The sequence below is a fragment of the Nanorana parkeri genome, unplaced genomic scaffold (assembly GCF_000935625.1).
Source record: "Nanorana parkeri isolate BGI_ZX_2015 unplaced genomic scaffold, ASM93562v1 scaffold2, whole genome shotgun sequence".
Classification (NCBI taxonomy): domain Eukaryota; kingdom Metazoa; phylum Chordata; class Amphibia; order Anura; family Dicroglossidae; genus Nanorana; species Nanorana parkeri.
In genome coordinates, this window is record NW_017306270.1 from 844,667 (window position 1) to 867,454 (window position 22,788).

General features: G+C 43.6%; 1 protein-coding gene across 3 annotated transcripts in view; it reads left to right on the forward strand.

Annotated features, from left to right (window-relative positions):
- Nucleotides 1-22,788, forward strand: part of ZFYVE27 (zinc finger FYVE-type containing 27) — an 85,644-nt gene that overhangs the window by 14,190 nt on the left and 48,666 nt on the right. For all 3 annotated transcript variants that reach the window (XM_018558398.1, XM_018558477.1, XM_018558553.1), the window contains exons 4-6: nucleotides 4,282-4,468; nucleotides 6,471-6,566; nucleotides 11,534-11,646. In XM_018558398.1, the coding sequence (XP_018413900.1) occupies nucleotides 4,282-4,468; nucleotides 6,471-6,566; nucleotides 11,534-11,646 (396 nt within the window). The remainder of the gene's footprint in view (nucleotides 1-4,281; nucleotides 4,469-6,470; nucleotides 6,567-11,533; nucleotides 11,647-22,788) is intronic.

The window sequence follows — 22,788 nt, forward strand, 5'->3', positions numbered from 1 at the left end:
ATAAATGATTTATGCCGAGCAGTAGCAGCCCTGCCATAAGGATAGGAAGTCCCATACTTCCTCTTCCCAGTCATGACATGACATGACCGAGGGAAGAGAAAGGGCTTTAGTTCCAGTGGGAGCTTCTATTGATAGCAGATCTGAGCGAAGTGGGAGAAGGCGGGGCGGATTATCTACTGTATTCAGCCTCCACTGTGTCTCCACACCCCCATGAGGACCTCCAGTCAGCTGGAGATATCCCAGCCTCCCACAATGCCCTTCAGCCTCCCACAGTGCCCGTATTGTTTCTCACCCCCCCACAGTGTTCCCCCCGGACCCCTTAGAACCCCTTAACCTCCCACAATAACACAGTGCCCTACACCCTCCCACAGAGGCCCACTTTGTTTCTGAACCCTCTGCAGTGTCCCCAGGCCCCCCCAGAGAGACCCCAACAGTGACCCCCTAACCTCCCATAGTGCTTCCCAGACTACTGCAGAGCATCCAGGAACCCACAGTGCCCTAACCTCCAACAGTGTCCCATAGTGTTCTCCAGCCCCTACAGTGCCCTCAAGTCTCTCACAATGTTCCAGATCCCTTACCAGGGATCTGGAATGGTATTTTCCAGATGCCACAATAAATTACACTTAACATTAGTTTTTGCCTCCGTTCACACAGAACGCACATTTACAGAGATTCTCATGGTTATTGGCTCTGCAAATTGTTTATAAATAGACCCCCGAAGTGTTAAAGCCATGACAGCCAGGCAACTAGCTGTGCATAAACAGAGGGCAGCGATGGCATTGTCCGTGTTTCTCTTAACAAAATGTTTCCTTAAAGGACTTAAATTACATTTGGAAATAATATCACAGGATCTGTAACTCATTGCCTCTAAGCAAGTCTTTGTTCCTCTTTCATATAATGGGGTGTGGATTGTTTGCTTTCACTGTTGCGTACATAGATTAGGAAGAAAATGCTGGCAACAATGTGCCAGGATTACTGCAAAGCCAAGAGACAGATGACAAGCCTGTCATAGGCAGGTGTAGGGGACTGTTACAGTGAATAGCCGCTTACACAGGAGATTGGAGTGTGAGAACCCTGATAAATGAAAATGTGATGACTTCTAGTTTAACATGTTTAATATTTGTCTGTATGCTGAAGAAGTCTTGTATGTCCAGTGCACGCAACATCAACCCGGGGAGGAAGAGCTGGCACTGAATTATCAGGAAAGAGATGGTGATTTAAACCCCTTTTTTTAACTTGCCCGATTGACTGCCCCTCCGTCCAAAACAATGGGTGACCACCTTGCTCAGGGTAAGGCAGAAGATGAGAGGTCATGGCCGTCCCTTTTAATGAGGCAGCCTACCGTTTTTCCCCCCAAAAAAGGCACTGTCTTATATATTTTTTTGTTTAAAAAAACACACTAGGTCTTTTCAGGGTAGGTCTTACCATACCATAATACCGGTAGAAGACAGGAGTGAGTGGCAAATTTAGGAATAGGGTGATCAGGGCAATCATAGCCGGCACTATAGAGGAAGCATCGGCTTATGCGGCTCTGCTCCCTCCGGAGCCGCCTCGCTTCCTCTAGCACTGGCTTAGTTGGCACCGCTGATTCTCTCCCACGGCTCTTCAAGTTCCCCCTTATGCCACCACCAGCCCTGGGAATGGTCACAACTATGTCTTATTTTCGGAGTAGGTCTTATATTTTATCAATTCACAAAAATAGTACTAGGTCTTATTTTCAGGGTAGGTCTTATTTTCGGGGAAACAGGGTAATGCTGCTGGGTCAGGCAAGTATTTCTGGGACTCACGTGAGGGGGTGGCAGAGCGGCATGTCCGCTCTGCTGCATGATGTTTGCAGTGTGTTTGCTGCCCCCTTTCCAGCCAGAGTGTCCCAGGTTAGCTAAAATCTAGCTGGGGAGATTTTAGGAGAGAAGGGCGCCACTCTCCACCAGCACCCAACCAAACTATCCCCCACACTGATTGCGTGCACCCCCCTTCCCCCAGTCTACTAGGAAAACTGCAAGAGACTATCACCCAGTCCAGCCAAATACAGCCAGTCCATGTAAACTATCTCATGTCTAAAGCCCGTGACACACTGCACGCAAAGCCGTGCAGAGCGAAGCAAAGCTGTCCAGCACGGAGCTTTGCGCGCAGTGTGTGAGCTAACTGCAGACAGATGATTGACTGCACCTTCAGCCAATCGGCTCGTGCGTAACAACCAGCCAGAAGTCGCATGCTGAGTCGCGGGTTTATAATTGCGAGCCATAATTGCGAGACAATTGGCTGAAGATTAAATTTTTCATCGCAAGCTGACGTGCCGAGGAGAAAATTACATGACACACTGCTCGCGAAGGCAGCGCGCCACTGCTCCGAACATGCTACACACCCGCCGAACATCGTACGATGTTCGTAAGTTTAAAGTCGTGCGACCTTACAGTAGTAGAGGTCGCACAGCTTCCACACACCTTATGATAATCGTACGATCGTGGGATTTCCCGCGATTATCATACGATTATCGTAAGGTGTGTGGGGACCTTTTTAGATTGTTCACTTCTCCCACCTTCTCCAAACTCTTCACCCTTTTGTGAAGAGCCCTGTATAATTCCCAAATCAATATATCCTGTGTTAGAATTAAACAAACACTGGAGGCCCGTGTGAATGAGGGCTACGGATGTCCTTATATTTGGATCTCCAGTACCTCTGGTCACCCTGCCTACTGCAAAGATTACTACTGATTGAGGGCCGGTCCACACCTTATCCAGTGCATTCGTGCCTGGACTGCACTGGATCGCTTAAACCAAGCCTCCCGTGTTCTGGGGTTGGAGGGGGCGTGGTGGTGCCATTCATGTCAATGACACAGCAGACACGTCTCCTGCCCACAGTGCGATCGCCTGCATCAGAGCACGTGGTACAGCAATTCCCGCGTTCTGGGGCGGTCCCACAATATAGTCCTCTGTTCATATCGCTGTTCAGGAAAGGATAGGAGGCTGATAGAATAATAAGGTAATAATGCTAGTAATTAATTTTGACCTAACCAGTTGCCGTCCGCACGGACGGACGGCACAGTTGCATTGGCGGGGTATGTCTCTAGACGGCATTTTTTTTTCTGCGCGCGCCCAGGCAGAAAAAACCCGTCCAATGTAAAGAGCCGTTACCGGCTGTTTCACATATACACGATTGGCGGCTCTATAGACTGCCGATCGTGTGTATGTGCTGGCGGCGCGACCCCCCTCAAATGCCAGCTCCGTGATTGTGCCGCCTCCTGACAACCCCCCCCCAGGAGATCAGCATCTTCCTCCTTGCTGATCTCCCTCCGTGCTGTGAATGCGGAAGTAATGTGTAATACATCACTTCTGCATCACCTGTCAGTCATTTGGCTGCTATTGCCAGAGAGAAGAAGCTGATGAAGCAGATCTCTGCTTTATCAGCTTCTTTTGGGGTCCCCAGGTGACATTAGGGGTCTTGGAGACCCCTAATGACTCCATAAAGAGGACCTGTCAGTGTGCCTTTGCTATTGTATAGGGGGATTTTTACCCCCCTATGTAATAGCAATGACATTAAGTGTAAAAAAAACATCAAAAGAGTTTAAAAAAAACCCCAAAAATTCTTAAGTCCCCCACCCCCACGTTTACGCACATATAAACGTCGCAGTGAGAGCAATCATTTTAGGGCCACCAATCACTGATAACCCTAAACTGATGAGCGGTAAAAGCTTTTAAAGCATCGCCTATGGCCAATTTTGGGTATTAGTTATAGTTTTTTGAGGTTTCGCGAGCTCACGCAATTTTAAGGCTTGACATGTTTGGTGTCTTTTTACCCGACGTGACCCCGTCTTTTATATTTTACCAAAAAATTGGGTAATAAATGTTTTATCATTTAATATAGGGGAAACAGGGTTTTTTTTTTTTTCCCCCCCCCAGGTAATTTTTGCTTAATATAGTAAAAAATAAAACCCCCAGTGGTGATTAAATACCACCAAAAGAAAGCTCTATCTGTCCCCAAAAAATGGTATAAAATTAATTTCAGTACAGCGCTGCATGACGGAATAAATGTCAGTCAAAGTACCGCAGCGCTGAACACTGAAAAATGGCCTGGATGGGAAGGGGGTTTAAACACCCCGGTCATCAAGTGGTTAATGAACACATTACTGAATTATTTTTCATATTAATCTGAAGTTCAGCTTTAGGGGTAAACATTTTGCTTTTCTAGTATATTTTAGGAAGCATGAGTAATGTAGGTTAATAATATTACTGACGGCTTATCCTCTGCTTGCTCCTAAAATGTATAATCTGCCTCTTGCAGTTGCCTGGTTCTCTGTGGGAGCCCTCCTCGTCTCCATTCCTGCGCTTATTGGATATCTGCAGGAGATGTCACGCAAACGCATTCCTGAAGCCGAGCTGGCCAGGAGGAAATATTACTGTGTGCAGCGCGAGGATCTGCAGAAAGTGAAACTCACTCGGCAAGAGGCAGTGGCCGAGTTCAAGAGCTTGTGAGTGTTTCCTCATTGCTTGAAAGGACTGGGCTCTGATGAGTTTACTTCCTCTGGGTGTGCCATGCCACTAGGACACAGCAGTATAGTGTGCCGTATTACTTGTGAAGAATCGCTTTATTTAAACTGTATACGACACAAGGAGGACCTGTATATGACACATATATGTATATGACACAATGATGACCTGCGTCCAATAGCTCTACCCACCGTATCCATCAATATAATTTATTGAAACAACCAATGACATGTAAATATAAATTAATTGACTTTGTGATATCATTTAAAATCAATACCAATTTATAAAACCACTTTTTGCTGAAGGCCTGAGATAGTGTGTGTGTGTGTGTATATGTATATCTATCTATCCTATCTATCTATCGATCGATTTATATAGATATAGATCTATATCTATATATCTCTATATCTTTCACAGTATTTGTCTATACATGACAGAATCACTTGTTAAACTCCACCTATAGACAAATCATTAGATGGCATAAATGACGATGGGCCCAATGAACAATACATGGCTCAGTGCCCTGTATCCCCTAAGGGAGCTCTGTTTACTTTGACATCGATACAGGGAGTGATAAAGGGATGATACAGCAAGCTAGAGCAGCTCACTGTATTGCTTCTTCTCCTCCTCCATGATCAGAAAGTGATCACCGGGTGAAAGAGTAGTGCAGGCAGCAGAGAAGCTTATCTGGACATTCATGACATGACTTGCCTCCTCTCCTCTGCTCAGCTAGGTCCCATCTCGGTCTCCTTCCATTCGGAGTCTGTACTGGCGCTTATCAGAGAAAGTCAGCCCTATATACAGATCTGTGCCTGGTCCGATCAGGTACAGACCTGTGTCTAATATCTGCAGTACATTGTAGCACAGATGTTGTTTGTTTTTGTTTTTTAGCATGGAGAAACGGACATTCCTGCACCAAACTGCAATTTTATTTATTTTTTCCAGTTTCTGACGCACATGTCGCAAATCCGCTTCAACATAGGCGCACATAGGCACACTGTGCTGTTTATTTGGCGCTTGACAAGCACAAAACACACAGGCTCAGTATGTACAAGTAAACTGTTAACTTGTCCTATTGCTGGTGGAAATGGATTGAACGATCAGTGAACACAACACCTACTTGCTTCTAGGGACTTGTTCCCTTGCTGACTGGAGTGCAGCAGAATCGCTCTTGCCATGAAAGAGCATTGGTGGAGCAACACCTCACTGGTGTGGCCAGCAAGGGAGCAGAAACCATAGAAGCAAGTGAATCATTTTGTTGGTCTGGCCAGGTTACTGCCAATGACCAGACCGCTAGTGTAAAATGGACCTTAGCTACAGTCATGCAGCCTGTTCGGGCTCCTGACCTGCATACTTGCAAGTGGCTCACTAGAAGCCCGTTATATGAAGCGTGTGCTAATTGTAAACATGTTTTTGCCTACAGCAATTATTATTATTCAGAATTTATATGGCGCCAACAGTTTGCCTAGCGCTTTACAATATAAGGAAGACATTACAATACAATTCAAGACAAGATGGTAAGAAGGGCCCTCCCCCTGGAGGCTTACAATCTAAAAGGGAGGGGGAAGGGATACATGAGGAGGTAGCTGTGTGGGATGAATTGTTTTGTTTCTATAACTGGCCAGTGAAAATAATAGCTGAAAGCTGATGGCTAATTATGGGCCACATTCAATTTTAAGTTCAGCACACTTCTCATACAGGGAGTAATGATGATAGCACAGCAGCTTGCACATTTCGTAAATTTAGAATGTACTCTTGCAGTGTGCTGGAGTCCATTCTTACAGAACTTCGAGCACCCACAGCTCCACCTGTACCTCCCAGAAGCACTGCCATCCTCAGCCGTGGTAGGAACTTTTTGTGCCCATTTTGTGTTTTGCTGTCCTTGTAACATCTCATAGGGGGTGGGGTGCTGATGTTTCTAGATGCTTTGATTCAGCATTAATTGCCTTTAAAAAACATTTGCTTTCATTTATCTTGTTTCAGCTTAATACAGCTTGAAGGCGTACTCAATGTCATGTGTGGCACCTGTGAGAGAGCCTACCATGTCTTGTACTGGCAGAACCCTTCCGCCTCGTTTCAGTAAGTATCGGAATACATTTACCATCAAAAAGCACACGCTTATTGGTTATGTCTTTTAATTACATGCTGTCAGGAGCATGGGGGATTGCAAGATAGAAATGATATTAATTCTATTATGCTGCAGTCAGTTTATATTTATGCGTTTGTACATCTGTTCTTATTTATCTTGATTAAATGCATTAGTAGCTTATAAAGCTACTTATACACAAAGTAGCACTAGCTGTCAAAGAACACTCATGACGTTTGTAGGCATTCTGCAGAAATGTCTTTCCTGGCTATTGGTTTCTGTTCCTCTTTTGTCCCTATCACATGTCCTACGACCGTTGCTACAATATACTGGCTAGATTGTGCAAACCGATCAGAATTGAGTGTCTGGGAGTGTTTTGTCCTTTGGCATTCTCCGAAAGGCAAGACCACAAACACACTTTGCCCTTTAATACTCGATAGTAATAGTAATTAAGTATTAAGGGACCATTAATGTAAAAAAAAATAGTTGTATGGTTGGGACAAGCTAAGGGTGCACAAGCAAATGTGTTCCCACCAAGCTTAAGCTACAGCCATCAGCTGCTGACAAGCATGCACAAAGGCTGCTTTACATAATACTGTGAATTGTAAATGTTAAGGTAACCAAAACCTTCCATCTATTCTGAAACTCGGATGAAGGGGGCACCTGTGAGCCCCCAAAACGCGGTGGCTATTTATACAGACTCTGCTTCAACTCTCTTGGTATAAACTTGTCTTAGGAACTCAATACTCCAGTGTGGAGCTCCAGTTCTTATCTTTTTTTTTTCTTCCTGTCAGTCCTTGAAGGCCTCTTAGTTTTGGAACAGATGCCAGCCTAGTGTTGAAACACTATTTCAAAGCCCTCCGTCTAGCCTTTCAAATTGCTGCAGTAGGCAGGAGTGCGTAATACAGATGGCGATCTTGTGTTCAGTTGTGAGGCTAGAAGGTGGTGGACAGGGTCTCTTTAAAGTAAAACTTTTAAAATAGAAATATGGGCAATTCTAGCCTTATGTTGATCTCACTCCCACTCAAAAAAAAAGACTACAGTCTTTTCATGATTTAGATACACATGTAAAAGTGATGTAAATCTTATCCACATTTTTTTTAAACTTTTTGTTTTATTGCTTGTAATTATATGGTGTACAGTATACCTGGGGAGCCATATTTGCTGGCTATACATACAGACTCTTCTTCTTGCTTAGAAGTGCTGCATAACAGTAATGCATTGCTGCTTTGGTTTCTCATTACAAACCTGCCACAGGTCTGGCTATATAATAGAGTAATAAAATCATGGTGCAATAAGCATGTAAAATCGACAACTCCCTAAAGACGACTGGAGGCCACCACCTAAAATTGTAGGAAAAAAGGTTTAACCACAAGGGGCTACTTTTCAGTTAGAGCGGTAAAATTGTGGAACTCTCTTACACAAGCAGCGGTGCACTATATTGCCAAAAGTATTGGGACACCCCTCCAAATCATTGGATTTCCAGGAGTTCCAATCACCTCCATAGCCACATGTGTATAAAATCAAGCACCTCGGCATGCAGTCGCTTCTACAGTGACGAATCGCCCTTCTCTGTCTGGCAATCCAATGGACGTGTCTGGGTTTGACGGTTGCCAGGAGAACGATACTTGCCTGACTGCATTGTGCCAAGTGTAAAGTTTGGCGGAGGGGGGATTATGGTGGGGGGTTGTTTTTCAGGGGTTGGGCTTGGCCCCTTAGTTCCAGTGAAGGGAACTCTTAAGGCATCAGCATACCAAGACATTTTGGATAATTTCATGCTCCCAACTTTGTGGGAACAGTTTCCTGTTCCAACATGACTGCGCACCAGTGCACAAAGCAAGGTCCATAAAGACATGGATGAGCGAGTTTGGGTTGGAGGAACTTGACTGGCCTGCACAGAGTCCTGAACACCTTTGGGATGAATTAGAGCGGAGACTGCAAGCCCGGCCTTCTCGTCCAACCTGACCTCACAAATGCGCTTCTGGAAGAATGGTCCAACATTCCCATAGACACACTCCTAAACCTTGTGGACGCCTTCCCAGAAGAGTTGAAGCTGTTATAGTTGCAAAGGGTGGGCCAACTCAATACTGAACCCTACGGACTAAGACTGGGATGCCATTAGAGTTCATGTATGTGTAAAGGCAGACGTCCCAATACTTTTGGCAACATAGTGTATCAGCAGAAAATATTGAATCATTCAAAAATCATTTAGATACCTTCCTCAGATACCATATACAGGAGTATTTATTCAACCTCAAATACTATGTAAGAATGAAAGCTGGCGGATGCAGGCTGATGCTTTGATCAATGTTCTACTGGGAAACCTTGGGTTCTGCCATGCATGTGGATGTTACTTTGACACGTTCCACCTACTTAAACATTGTTGCTGACTAAGTATACTTCTTCATGGTAACGGTATTCCCTGTTGGCAGTGGCTTGTTTCTGCAGGATAATGTGCCCTGCCACTCTGCAAAAATGGTTCAAAAATGGTTGGAGGAACACAACAAGTTTGAGGTGTTGACTTGACCTTCAGATCTCAATCCAATTTGAGAATCTGTGGAATGTGCTGGAAAAACAAGTCCGATCCAGGGGGCCCCCAACTCCACAACGTACACGACTGAAAGGATCTACTATTGATGGCTTGGTACCAGATACCACAGCATACCTTCAGAGGTCTAGTGGAGTCCATGCCTCGACAGGAGGGGGAGCTACTCAATATGAAGCTGTTGGTCATAATGTTATGGCTGATCGGTATAGGCCGACTGGTCTTGGGCAAGTTTTTGTCTTAGGTTCCCTCCTGTGACCTCTTGCTTATGGAGGTTGTCCCCAGCCTTTCTTTGACCACATCAAGTTGTGGATCTTTTCTTCCCTTTATGGGAATCTGTTTTTCCACCTGTATTGGTGCATTTTGGTTGCGCAGCTTGTCGATGGTTCAGATTTTAGGGAGTCATTCCCCCTCTAGCAGTGACCTTTTCTATCCTGGTCTTGAGCATTAGGTAGGCCTTTCTGCCCTCCTTCTGGTCATATTAACAAGTTCAACTATCTGATAGGGTGCTTGATCTCATCCGTTTCAGATTTGGGTGCTGATCCTTCAGGTGACTCCTGCAATGGGATGTTGACTCTGCAGCCCATACCTCTGATGGACTGCTCTTGGACATCCCGACTGTATCTGAATTCCTGTCTCCCTCAATGGATGAAAGAGATGATAGGATTTTGTACTTACCATAAAATCCATAGAGGGATACAGGTCCTGCCCATCTGTGTTTGTGTTCATGCTCCTGATACTTGCTACAAGCTGAAACATGCTGAGAACAGAAAGGGTTATACTGCACTGGCTTACAATTTTTCTGCTTGTTAGTGTCCAATCCTCCTGTAGGCCAACTGTATCTGAATTTCCATGTCCCCTTAGTGCACTACAAGACTTTTTTTTTATAGTAAGTACAAAAAAAAATCCGATCTTTCATTAAAAAAAACAGTTGCTAAAATTGATTATAGTGTTAGTTGGGATTTATTTTGCTTGTCACTTATTTATAGTTCATTTGAAACTACATGTATAACTTAGACTCACCTGTCCACTGGTTGGCCAACCACTGTGTGATTTCACCTTGTAAAGCAGGGGTGGGGAACCTACGGCCCTTTGGCTGTGGTGAAACTACAAATCCCATGAGACATTGCAAGATTCTCACAGGCATAACTCGCAAAGGCAGATGCATCATGAAATTTGTAGTTTTACTGCAGCTGGGGGGCTGGAGGTAAAGAAAGTGAAAAGATAACAGATCTAATGGCAGGATCAACAGGTAATACAACCGTGTTACAGGAGGGTTCAGAAAAACAAAAACTTGTGAGTTAAAAGAGAACTTAACATTTACTATTATACTCCTTTGACCCAAAGTCAGCATATAGCAGGCTACTACCCACTATGTGCTGACAGTGCAGAGGTGCACTGCAGCTGGGAAGGATCCTGACAATGTTGTTGGAATCCACCCCGCCGCCTGATTGACAGTTGGCTCTGCCCCTCTAGAGCCACCAGTGCCCGCCGACCTTCTCTGTAATGTCCCTCCAATGAGCACCGGATCAACAGAAATGGGAGTGGAGAATCCCAGCGGGGAGCAGTGACTCCTGCAGGGAATTCTCTATAGGTTGGACTCGATGGACTTGTGTCTTTTTTTTTTTCAACCTGACTAACTATGTAACTAGGTAAGACTGTGAGCTGAGCAATCAGCAGTTTGTGATCACCCAGTTCTTGATCTATAAAGCCAGTGTGCAACACCTGCAGTGTCAGACGCCAGCTTAAAGTATTGGGAAGAGTACATTGAAAGGGAAGGGGGAATCCCTGCGGACAGCGGTGACTCCTGCAGGGAGAAGGCTGTGAGCTGAGCGATCAGCAGTTTGTGATCACCCAGTTCGGCATCTATAAAGCCAGTATCAGACACCAGCTTAAAGTATTGGGAAGAGTACATTTTACTCTGGTAATACTTCTCCTATAATCCAAGTGACAGACTGCATCATATATGTCATTTTTTAGTAAATAAGCCATGAACATAAAATCATTTCTCTTCTCACATATTCACTTAAGCTGGTAAAATCAACCGAGTGGCAGCAATAATGACTTTAATGTGTAGGAAGTCATTCAGCAATCATTTTGAGGTGTAATTATTTCACAAACTAAACTGTATCTGGCCAAACTCCTGATTGCATTTCCCCAAGACGTGCTGCTTAATCAAAGTGCTGTAAACGCAGTTTCCTGCAGTCAGTGTGTTTACGGATCAGAGACACAGAAACCTTGCTTGTTTGCCAGTTTTACTGGCGTGGGTCCTGCCATAATAAATCAATGCCTACTTTCACAGTCATTTTTTTTCCACCTTAATTGATGTTTAAACTGTTTTAACACCATAAGCTTATTTATTATAGCGTAAAGCATATTTCTATACAGTATTATATAACCTTTAATCTTTATTAGGTTGTACGGATTGCTCCTGGGATCTGTTTGCATTATCTATCTCATGCCCTTGTGTTGGGTTTTGACTATTCTGAACAGCACCTTGTTCCTCAGGAACGCTAACTTCTACAGAGGTAAGCAACATATGTTATTTTTATTTTAATCTGATTTTCGACTTCTGTCAATGCAGCTTGTTTTTAGGTGCAATCGTCCTGCATTTGAGACCCTTCTGTGTCATTCCTCCCCTCTTCTTCTTTCTGTAGGGGTTCCACAAGGCTCAGTCCTTGGACCCCTTCTTTTTTTTATCTACACCACTGCTGTTGGTCAGTTAATAACCTCACATGGCTTCCAATACCATTTCTATGCCGATAACACTCAAATATATCTTTCTACTCCACAACTCATCCCCTCGGTGTCCTTGCGTGTCACTAATCTACTATCTGACATATCCGTCTGAATGTCACAACATATCTTAAAACTCAACCTTTCAAAAACTGAGCTCATGATATTTCCTCCCCTAGGTGCACCTTCCCCCAACATTTCCCTTGACATTGATAACACAACTATCCAGCCCTCCCCCCATGCCAAGGTCCTAGGTGTCATCCTTGACTCGGACCTCACCTTTCTTCCCCACATCCAATCACTATCCAAATCCTGCCGCCTTCACCTTCATAACATCTCCAAAATATGCCCCTTTCTCACCAATGAAACCGCAAAACTACTCATCCCCTCCCTTGTTATCTCTCGTCTTGACTATTGCAACACCCTCATTGGCCGACCTCTACACAGGCTCCTCCCCTCCAGTCTATCATGAATGCTGCTACTAGACTCATCCACCATACCAACCGCTTAGTGTCTGCAACCCCCCTCTGCCAATCCCTGCACTGGCTTCCAATAGCCCAAAGGATAAAATTCAAAATATTAACAATCACTTACAAAGCCATCCACAACTCTGCCCCCGGATATATCTCAAACCTGGTCTCAAAGTATCACCCTAACCGTCCCCTCCACTCTTCCCAAGACCTCCTGCTTTCCAGCTCCCTCGTCAACTCCTCCCATGCTCGCCTCCAGGACTTCTCTAGAGTCTCTTCCATCCTCTGGAACTCTTTACCCCAACCTGTCCATCTATCGCCCACCTTGACTGCCTTTAGGCGTTCCCTAAAGACTCATCTCTTCAGGGAAGCCTATCCCACCTCAACCTAACCACTGAACAATCACTTTCTCAAACAATTCATCCCCACACAGCTACCTCCTCATGTATCACTGGCCCCTCCCTTTTAGATTGTAAGCCCTCAGAGGCAGGGCCCTCCTTACTATCTTGTCTTGAATTGTATTGTGATTGTAATGTCTTCCTTATATTGTAAAGTGCTGTGCATTCTGTTGGCGCTATATAAATCCTGAATAATAATAATAATAATTCACAGTTCATTGAAAGGTGCATTTGGGCTGCATATGTCCTCCATATAACCTGCATCTGACCTCCGTCTCACATCCACCTGCTTTAAGCTATTGCTGGTTTTCCTTTTGATGTGTATAGGGGAAGGAGCTTTAATATGAACAAAAGCCGGGGGACTTGGGTCACTATCTGTAAAGCTTTGGACAGGCATGCACAGGCTAACATTTTATTTGCTAACAGTTCAGGTATTTGAGCAATGCTTTCAATAGACAATTTATTAGAAAGATAGCATTTTACTATACTGTATTAAATTTAAAATTATCTAGAAACGCAGCAGGCCAGTTAAAATGTATCTAAACCAAAAACTGTAAATTATTGCAGCTTTCCAGTCCCCAGCTGCGTTGGCTGCATTATTTTTCTTTTGTATGGCGTTTTTTTTCTTTTCCCCTGGTGACTTCCTGTCCTATACTGACAACACTCACTCGCTCTTCTATATCTATGGAGGAGCAGTGTTGTCACCCTAGGCTGCTCTTCTGATTTTTTTTTTTTTGATTTTTTTTTTTACTACAAATGCCTCCCCATTTGCCTGTCTCTAATACAAAGATGGAGGGTAATCTGTAGCTCACAAAGGATAGCTGAGACGGCAGATAACATTGTTTTGAGAGATTTTCATTCAATTAAAAAGAAGTTACAAAGATGCAAAATTCCTGGCAGGATCAAAAGAGATGTTCTTGTACTTGCTAAAAATGTTTCTAGACTGTAAAAAAAAGAATTTAATCTCATTCTCAAACCTCTCCCCACACCTACTAATGTATGCAGACAGCCCGTGCTGCAATACTCTCTTCTCCAGGGATGTCCCCAGCAGACTCGTCATTCCAGACCTCCAGTGCCAGAAGAGTGTCCTCTTATGTTTTGCATGACTGCCATTGTCATTCAGCCCACTTCCTGTGAGCCCAGGCTGTCATAGATAATGCTCTGGAGGTGCGTCACCTTAGTAAAATTCTAAAGAATGGTGCTGAATTAATGCCGCTCAGTATGGAAGCCTGCGGTGCCGTGCTTTACAGTATAGGGGCCTGCAGTGCCGTTCTTCATAGTATAGCAGCCTGCAGTGCCGCTCTTTACCGTATGGAAGCCTGCATTGCTGCTCTTTACAGTATGGAAGCCTGTAGTGCCGCTCTTTACAGTATGGAAGCCTGTAGTGCCGCTCTTTACAGTATGGAAGCCTGTAGTGCCGCTCTTTACAGCATGGAAGCCTGCAGTGCCGCTCTTTACAGTATGGAAGCCTGTAGTGCCGCTCTTTACAGCATGGAAGCCTGTAGTGCCGCTCTTTACAGTATGGAAGCCTGTAGTGCTGCTCTTTACAGCATGGAAGCCTGTAGTGCCGCTCTTTACAGCATGGAAGCCTGTGGTGCCGCTCTTTACAATTTGGAAGCCTGTGGTGCCGCTCTTTACAGCATGGAGGCCTGCATTGCTGCTCTTTACAGTATAGACGCCTGCAGTGCCGTTCTTCATAATATAGCAGCCTGCAGTGCTGCTCTTTACAGCATGGGAGCCTGTAGTGCCGCTCTTTACAGCATGGGAGCCTGTAGTGCCGCTCTTTACAGCATGGGAGCCTGTAGTGCCGCTCTTTACAGCATGGGAGCCTGTAGTGCCGCTCTTTACAGCATGGGAGCCTGTAGTGACGCTCTTTACAGCATGGGAGCCTGTAGTGCTGGTCTTTACAATTTGGAAGCCTGCATTGCTGCTTTTTACAGTATAGAAGCCTTCAGTGATGCTCTTTACAGTATGGAAGCCTGTCCACTGCCACCTTCAAAAACGAATTCCACCCTTTGGGTCATTGTTCATGTTACACCCATATTTAGGCTGTAACATGAAACATGGTCACAGTTTACAGCCCAAACACGCACGCACTGAATTGTGGTGTTCTTCTCCCTGCTGCATCTTGTTGCTTCGCCCACATGCCATTCATTCAGAGATCTGTGAATTAAAAGACTACAAATGCAATCTGCCACCACGCCAGACGGACTTGTAGATCGCAGTAGGTCAAGAGTATGTGACATCACCACATTTGTAGTCCATTTATAACTTCCTCCAGCCTCACAACAGAAGGTCCATACCTAGGTATGGACCTGTCGGTGAGGAATGGTCTGCAGGAGCCTATGCATTGCACCCATGATTTGCTGATGGTGGTTGTAATGCTTTTTAGACATCAATGCAAAAAAAAAAATCAAGAATATTCCCTTTTTTTTTTATGTGGGTGTATTAATAATTATATTAGGGGTGTGCAAATTAACGATTAATTTCTCGATTAATCGTTAATCTTACCAGTGGCTTCTCTGAACATCAAAAAAGGTAAAGGGTTTCCTTTTAATGCTAGAAATGGTTCTTTAATACAATTATCATAAATCAAGCTCACTATTAACAGCTTATCGATCGTGCTGAACAGAAATTCACATTAGAAAGAATATATATCTGCAGAAACATGAGGAAACCTAAGGAAGGAAATTATTTACATTACACTAGAGGGCAGTATGTGCCATGGATTTGATGTTCTGTTTAATGGATCTCCTGTAGACCTATAATCATTATAGATTGTATTATGTGTATTAAAAGTAATAAGTAAGATTAATTGTCTCTTTTTTTTCACTTTCAATGTATAATTTCCCACTCGATATTAATTAATCCACATTGCTATTTTTCATTGAAACCTAATTGTATTCATTTAGATCGATTTTTACTAATTTAATTAGGAGTTGCATGTATCTACTAATTTATAATGATCTTGCTACCCATCAGTTGACTGCAGAATGAATGATTGTGTCATAGTCCATTACTTTAGGTGAATGGCTTAAACATATCCCTTTAACCCTTCTATGTAGGGAAACGTCGCACCTTCTTTATTATTTGTTTTGGGCTGTAGACGTTTGTGCACGGCTTCATAAGAATTCAGATTTACTTTCAATAGTTCTTTATTGAAGTCAAGTGAAGCATACATAACAAAATGCATATAACATAACCAACTTAACATCCAGGATACAGTATGCTTTGCAATATAATTTCCATTTATAGGGAGGTTAGGAGGAAGGGAGGATGACAAAACAAGTGGAAAGAGAGGAGGGGAGGAAGGAGGGAAGACAAGGTATGGACCAGTTATGCGTCAGGCAATATTTGAGATCAAACAATGCAGTATGGATGTACAATCCATTTTCTCCAAGCTGAAAGGAATATAGGATATGAGTTATTTTTCATGGCAAACATCTTTTCATAAGAATATTGGGTGTTAACTAATGAAATCAGGTCAATGATGTTAGGAGGAGTTGTTTGTAACCATCTACGGGTAATCAACAATTTAGCTGCATAGAGAATATGCACAACAATAGTGCGAGTTGCCGGTGGGAAAATATCAATATTAATATGCAGTAGGGCGAGTTCTGGGGATGGAGAGAGAGGTGAGGGGGAAAAATGGGAGATAATACGGAAGACTCCATTCCAGAATACTCGGAAAGAATTCAGATTTAATTGTCAGAATTGAGTCTGATTACTATGTGACAGAGAGTCTGAAATGGCCCGTTGTTTAAAGCCTAACTCTGGGCACCAGAAAAAAATACCTTTTTACAATGGCCGTCTCCTTGACTGCAAGTGTTTTAAATGCTTATTTTAAGGGTTGAAGAATAAGGTGTAATTCTTACCTTATTCCTTGCTCTGGCAGGCTCACTCCATCTGTGCAACCAGTCCCTCTTACCTAAGGCCTTTCCGGCTGCGGTTGCTCAGTGACATCAAGTACAATACAGTACCAATAGTCCTGCCTGAGGAAGGCACCTTTTAAAACGGCCTTACCTCTACCCTCTAGACCAGGGCCTCCAGCTGTGATGAAACTACAAGTCCCATTAGGCAGTGCAAGTCTCTGACAGCCACAGGCATGACCTACTGAGGCAGATGCTTGATAGTAATTGTAGTTTCCCCACAGTTGGAGGGCCGCAGTTTGGCTACCCCTGCTATTTATTATATGCATTCCTTTTATTTTAAAGGCCTTTTAATATTTTTCTCCAGCTTTACATGCAACTGCCCAGCAAAAGGGATTAAACTGACGGGTGCATACAACAGCCAGCTTTCATACATATGGTTTAAACCTTTATCCTCCACCAGTGTATGCCAAACGTTGGCAGCAGTGGGAGCTTGTACACAAACTCCAGCTGCTATAGTGTTGCAAGCATTATATTGCTATACAGTCTCCAGTAGTGAAGTGTTGGGACTGTTCTACCGGCTGGCGTGATCAGCGGGTGATGGTCATCCTTGCAGATACGTGCAGGTGTGTGTGTGGGGAGGAGGAAGTTGAGGAGGGTGTTGTGAATTAGAACACCATTTATTTTATGTGTAAACGTGAAACAAACCTTTTTAAAACCCATCTCTATCTCCAGTTTTTAATAAAATCTAAAAAAAAAAAAAAGTAGCTCCAGCTGCCATACTGTCCTCCTCTCCAGCGCTGTCCTCTCCGGACTCTCCCCTACCAGCTCCAATTTCCCCCCTTTTTTAAAAAAAACAAAAAAAAAAAAAAAGTAGCTCCAGCTGCCATACTGTCCTCCTCTCCAGCGCTGTCCTCTACGGACTCTCCACTACGAGCTCAGGCACCGGCCAATTTGTGGGTTGAATGATGCCCAGCATCATTCCCTCTGTGCGTGCCAAGTTGCCTTGGACTCCCAAGCAAATGCTGCAATGAATGACAACTCGTATGATGTTGTTCCTATAGCTGGAGGATGAAGTCACACATCATGATCACATGACAAGACATGAGGCTGTGGTGCAGGAAGCAAAAGTGGTGGTGGAACGACCTGCCGTTGGGCTTCAGTGATTCAACAGTGACAAGATTTCCCTGATGGAGTTCCCCTGTCCTCTTTTCCAGTTGTATTGTCTGTATATCAGTTGGCAGGTAGTGTGAGACCTCCTCATAATGTCTGCTAGTCCTGATTGCCTTCAGAAACATCAAGAAAATATAAGAAACCAGTGATAATTCAACCTCCTGCAATCTAACCCAATCTAAAATGTAAGTTTTGGGGGTGGACTGCTCCTTTAAAACCAGGTATCCCCTTCCAGATGATAAATAGGCTTCACTTTTATTTCATGTTTTTTTATTGAAAATGATTATTCCGTTGCATATTGTAATTCAAAAAGCAAATCACTAGATGGCAGTGCCGTCTCTCGGCTGTTTCAGCACAAAGGCAAACAAAATTATATATATTTTTTCTTCCATTGGGTTTGTTTTTAAAATGTTTTCCTTTTCACTGTGACCAGGACCTCCTCGGCACTGCTGAGTGAAAGGATGTGCAGTTTTGGCGTGGGGTTTGCGTGTGAGCGAGGGAAACGTACAGGGGGGCGAACCTTTTGTATCCCTCTGTGTCAGAGGAACAAGTCGCTTGATTTACTCTTGAAGTATAAAAATGAGAAAGGTTTGTAGAGAAAAACTGCAGATTTCTACATGTGAATTTAATCCAGACGTGCACTGATTGAACGCCTCAGCGCTGATTCACAGAACTCTTTTGCTTCTGTGCTGGTAATTCATTTACTATTTGATGAGAGAAGTAAAAAACAGTTTAGGAAAATTTGTTTAGGAAACTATAACTTTTTTCTTTTTATTGTAAATGTGGTTTATATGTTTTCTAACATGATTTGGATAGAATCTATATTAAACACATAAACATTAAAAAGTTAATTTATGACACTCTGGTAAATAAATATGCTGGGCTTTCTAATGAGAAAGCCTAGCAATGATGTTTTGGCAGAATGTGTTAGTGACACTAAACTCAGGAGGTAAATCTTAAAAGTTCATTCAAGTACCTTTTTAACTATTAATAAAAATGTATCTTATTCATGCTGAGCTGTAGAAACTCAAATCTTCTCTAAATTTGTGTTGACACTGTCCTTCCTTCTGGAGGGGGGCTACTTTTGATCCCTATGGTCCCTGTGTGTGTTGTAAAGTAGCCACCGCTCCAAGCTCACTCCTGTGATGGACTACAATCTCAAATTCAGTAAACTAAACATGAGATTGTAGTCCATCACGGGAGCGAGCTTGGAGTGGTGGCTACTTTACAACACACACAGGGACCATAGGGATCAAAAGTAGCCCCCCTCCAGGAGGAAGGACAGTGTCAACATGAATTCAGAGACGATTTTGAGGATCTACAGCCGAGTGATACACAAATAACATACATTTTTTGTTACTAGTTAAGGTATTTGAATGTGTTTTTTAAGATTTAATTTCTGAGTTTATTGTCACTTTAACCATTAAGGAAGACCTTACCGTCTGTGTCAGCAGGCAGTGCGGGACAGGATGTTGAATGTTCGTTACTTTAGTTGTGACTGTCACCAGCTCCCCCGAAATATTCCTGCTACCTACTCTTGGGACATATATGTAATTCTTAATTTGTTTGGTGACTGGATGGTAAGTGTGCTGGCACCTTGCTTTAAAAGCTGGTTATGGATTGATTGCTTAGATACACTGGAGTTTTTCATCTGTTTTTTGGCTGTGCTAGACTTCTGGTGAGTGTCAGCACATGTCACAAGGAATTGGTGACCTCCAGGTATACCTGCCTTTTTAATCTATATATTGCTGTGTATGACACAGGATGGGAGATCTGTTAGATTAGAGTTGCAAACCACACTACACAGAGGGGCTTTCACAAGACAGTGTGGCTTTCATGTAGATTTGCAAATATATGCAACTAATACTTAGGGGTTCATATAAAAGTTGAACCCCCTTCCAGTTCCCTCTAACCCATCAAACTTTGTTTGGCTTTTTTAACCTTGTGAAGCAAGATATACTCGCTGATATCTGCCATCCAGGTCCCTCAGCGCCACCATTTATTGGTGTGGGGGCCGCTAATCCAGCACTGCATATGTTCTCAAACAGTCCCCACCACTGACGCTACTCCTGTTCTGGATCTTGAGAGACCCCTGCCACTGGGCAGCCAATAGAAAGTGTCCACTTCACGAAGGCAGTAACATGAACACCCAAATAATGACTCCGTAGGAAAGCAGGAGGTCGCACACAAATGACCGATCACATCTAACTTTACTAAACCTAGACATAGCACACTGCAGCCATGCATAGTAACAACACTCTATAGTGTGAAATGTCCAGATTTAATAAAGTTGGATGGGATCTGATGGCCTCCGTATTAGAGTTCCTGCTTTCCTACTGAGCTCATGGAGCCTGGTTGGACTCTCTTTGAGAGAGGCGGGGCATTTTCACACAGGCTTGGAGTGATGACTTCTCTAACCGAAAAAAGGACTAAATTAAACAAATGAGAAGACTCTCTGAATTGGAGTGTCACATGACCGTGGCTTTAGGTAAGTAAAAAGGGCATTTTTTTTTCTAATGCCATGGATTGGTTTGAGGGGGTTGGTGTAAGAGGGTATGGGCTAGGATAGTGGAAGCCTGGAGATGAGCTTTAAGGAAGGTAGGAAACAATAAAACATGATGTAGCATCTTGAAGGTTTAGAAGTAGCAATGTGTAGTAAAGAGAGGGTCCCGGTGAACTTTAAGTGGTTAACCTAATCTGGCAGGTTCACATAATTTGGCTTCGTCTAATGTAGACTTATTAAACCAACACAGTTGGGAACCTCGTGTTTTTAAGTTTACATGCTCAGCCTCCTTGTAAATTCATATTGGGGCAGATTTTTCTTGAACAGAAATTTGGACGGTGACAAATCCCTGTGTCTCTTCATGAGTCACTTTGCCCTCATTAAAAAAATGTTTCTTGCTTCGGCCTTTCCAAGCATAAAGCGTAGACAGATGTTTGCATTTGGACAGAGGAACACAAATTGCAGCCATTTGAATTCTGGCACGCTGGTGTCCCTGAGCCAGACACATTTCTGTCCGGTGTGAAAAGAAGGATGCGTTCTACATGCTTCCAGTGAGTTTGGCTTATACATGGCAACCACATGCTGAATCCTGATTTGTACTGGTTGAGTGTCAGGTTTTGGATGGTGTCTCAGTCTGAGGACAATGACAGCGTTCATGTGTTCTGGTAATTACAAGCTTTGTGCTTGCTTCCATCTGGCCAATGCTTAAACATTTGATGAGTCCTTGTGCAATTTGTCCAAATGTCATTTTAATGTGGGCATTATGGACAGACTGGAACATGAGCCATTATGTTTACTGAGAATATTTATGTCTTATTTCCTGATCTGAATCTAGGGAGACAACAGATGTCTTAACTCAAAGAGGAGTAAGTTAGTCAATCGATGGGAAGGATCTGTCTCTCTTAATCTGTTCTATACAGGATAATGTGGTTGCAAATATTAAAGTTTTAAATGGTATAATGATCTTTTCAAAACTTAGTCAGGAGACATGGTCTACCTGTTGAGCATTTCTATTTTTCATCCTGAGTTTAATTTTTTGCATCTGCCTGTCCCATTAAAGTGTATCTAAAGCTAAAAATATTTTTCTTTTCAGTTTTGAGTAGAGTACGGTTATGACTTCGTCAGGGTTTCACTGCTGTTTCTGTCACCGCTGGGGGGAATTCACCCTCTTTGTGTACCCTGGTGGCCATTTCGAGTGAAGGAAAATCCAGAGTTGAATTAGAACCAGAAGAGGAATAGAGGGGACATTTTCCAATGTCGATATTTGTTCTGGTTAACAAAGTGGGAGCAACTGGGAACAACAGCAACTCAGCCACTAAGTGGTAGGCCACGTAAAATGACAGAGCGGGGTCAGTGCATGCTGAAGTCATCAACTGTCTGCCGAAGTCAATAGCTACAGACCTCCAAACTTCATGTGGCCTTCAGATTGGCCATGTTCTCTGGAGTGAAAAATCACGCTTCCCTGTCTGGCACTCCAATGGACGTGTCTGGGTTTGGCAGTTGCTAGGAGATCGGTACTTGCCTGACTGCATTGTGCCAAGTGTAAAGTTTGGTGGAGGGGGGATTATGGTGTGGGGTTGTTTTTGCAAGGGTTGGGCTTGGCCCCTTCGTTCCAGTGAAGGGAACTCCTTAAGGCATCAGCATACCAAGACATTTTGGACAATTTCATGCTCCCAACTTTGTGGGGACAGTTTGGGGATGGCCTCTTCCTGTTCCAACATGACTGCGCACCAGTGTACAAAGTAAGGTCCATAAAGACATGGATGAGCGAGTTTGGGGTGGAGGAACTTGACTGGCCTGCACAGAGTCCTGACCTCAACCCGATAGAACACCTTTGGATGAATTAGAGCAGAGACTGCGAGCCCGGCCTTCTCCTCCAACATCAGTACCTGACCTCACAAATGCGCTTCTGGAAGATTGGGCCAACATTCCCATAGACACACTCCTAAGCCTTCACCAGGACACCTTCCCAGAAGAGTTGAAGCTGTTATAGCTGCAAATGGCGGGCCAAATCAATATTGAACCCTACGGACTAAGACTGGGATGCCTTCAAAGTTCATGTGCGTGTAAAGGCCTGCGTCCCAAAACTTTTGGCAATATAGTGTATTTTGCATATGATCACTTTAAAGTGTTCTCATGAATTATCATCACGTGATGGTAAGCAGTATATGTTCAGGAGTTCCATGTTTTGGCAAGTCTGCACTACTGATAGTGTGAAAACACAGAATTAGCATATGAAGGGTTCTTTTTTATGTTTGATGACTACTACTATCCCATGCATCTGGGCTGGTATCCTTATGATAAGCGGGCAGTGAGCGTGCAATGTTGATACCTGCATATCCGCTATGGAGTCATTCACATAAAAGCATGCTGACATGATGCACTATATAATGCTTGTTTTGTCAAGTGAGATCTAATAATACTTGCCTAATCTCTGTTTTGTAGCAGCTGGCTCTCCGGCCGGCTCTCCACACCTGGAATGTGGGTGGGATGTCCACGTCATCATGTACAATGCAGAATC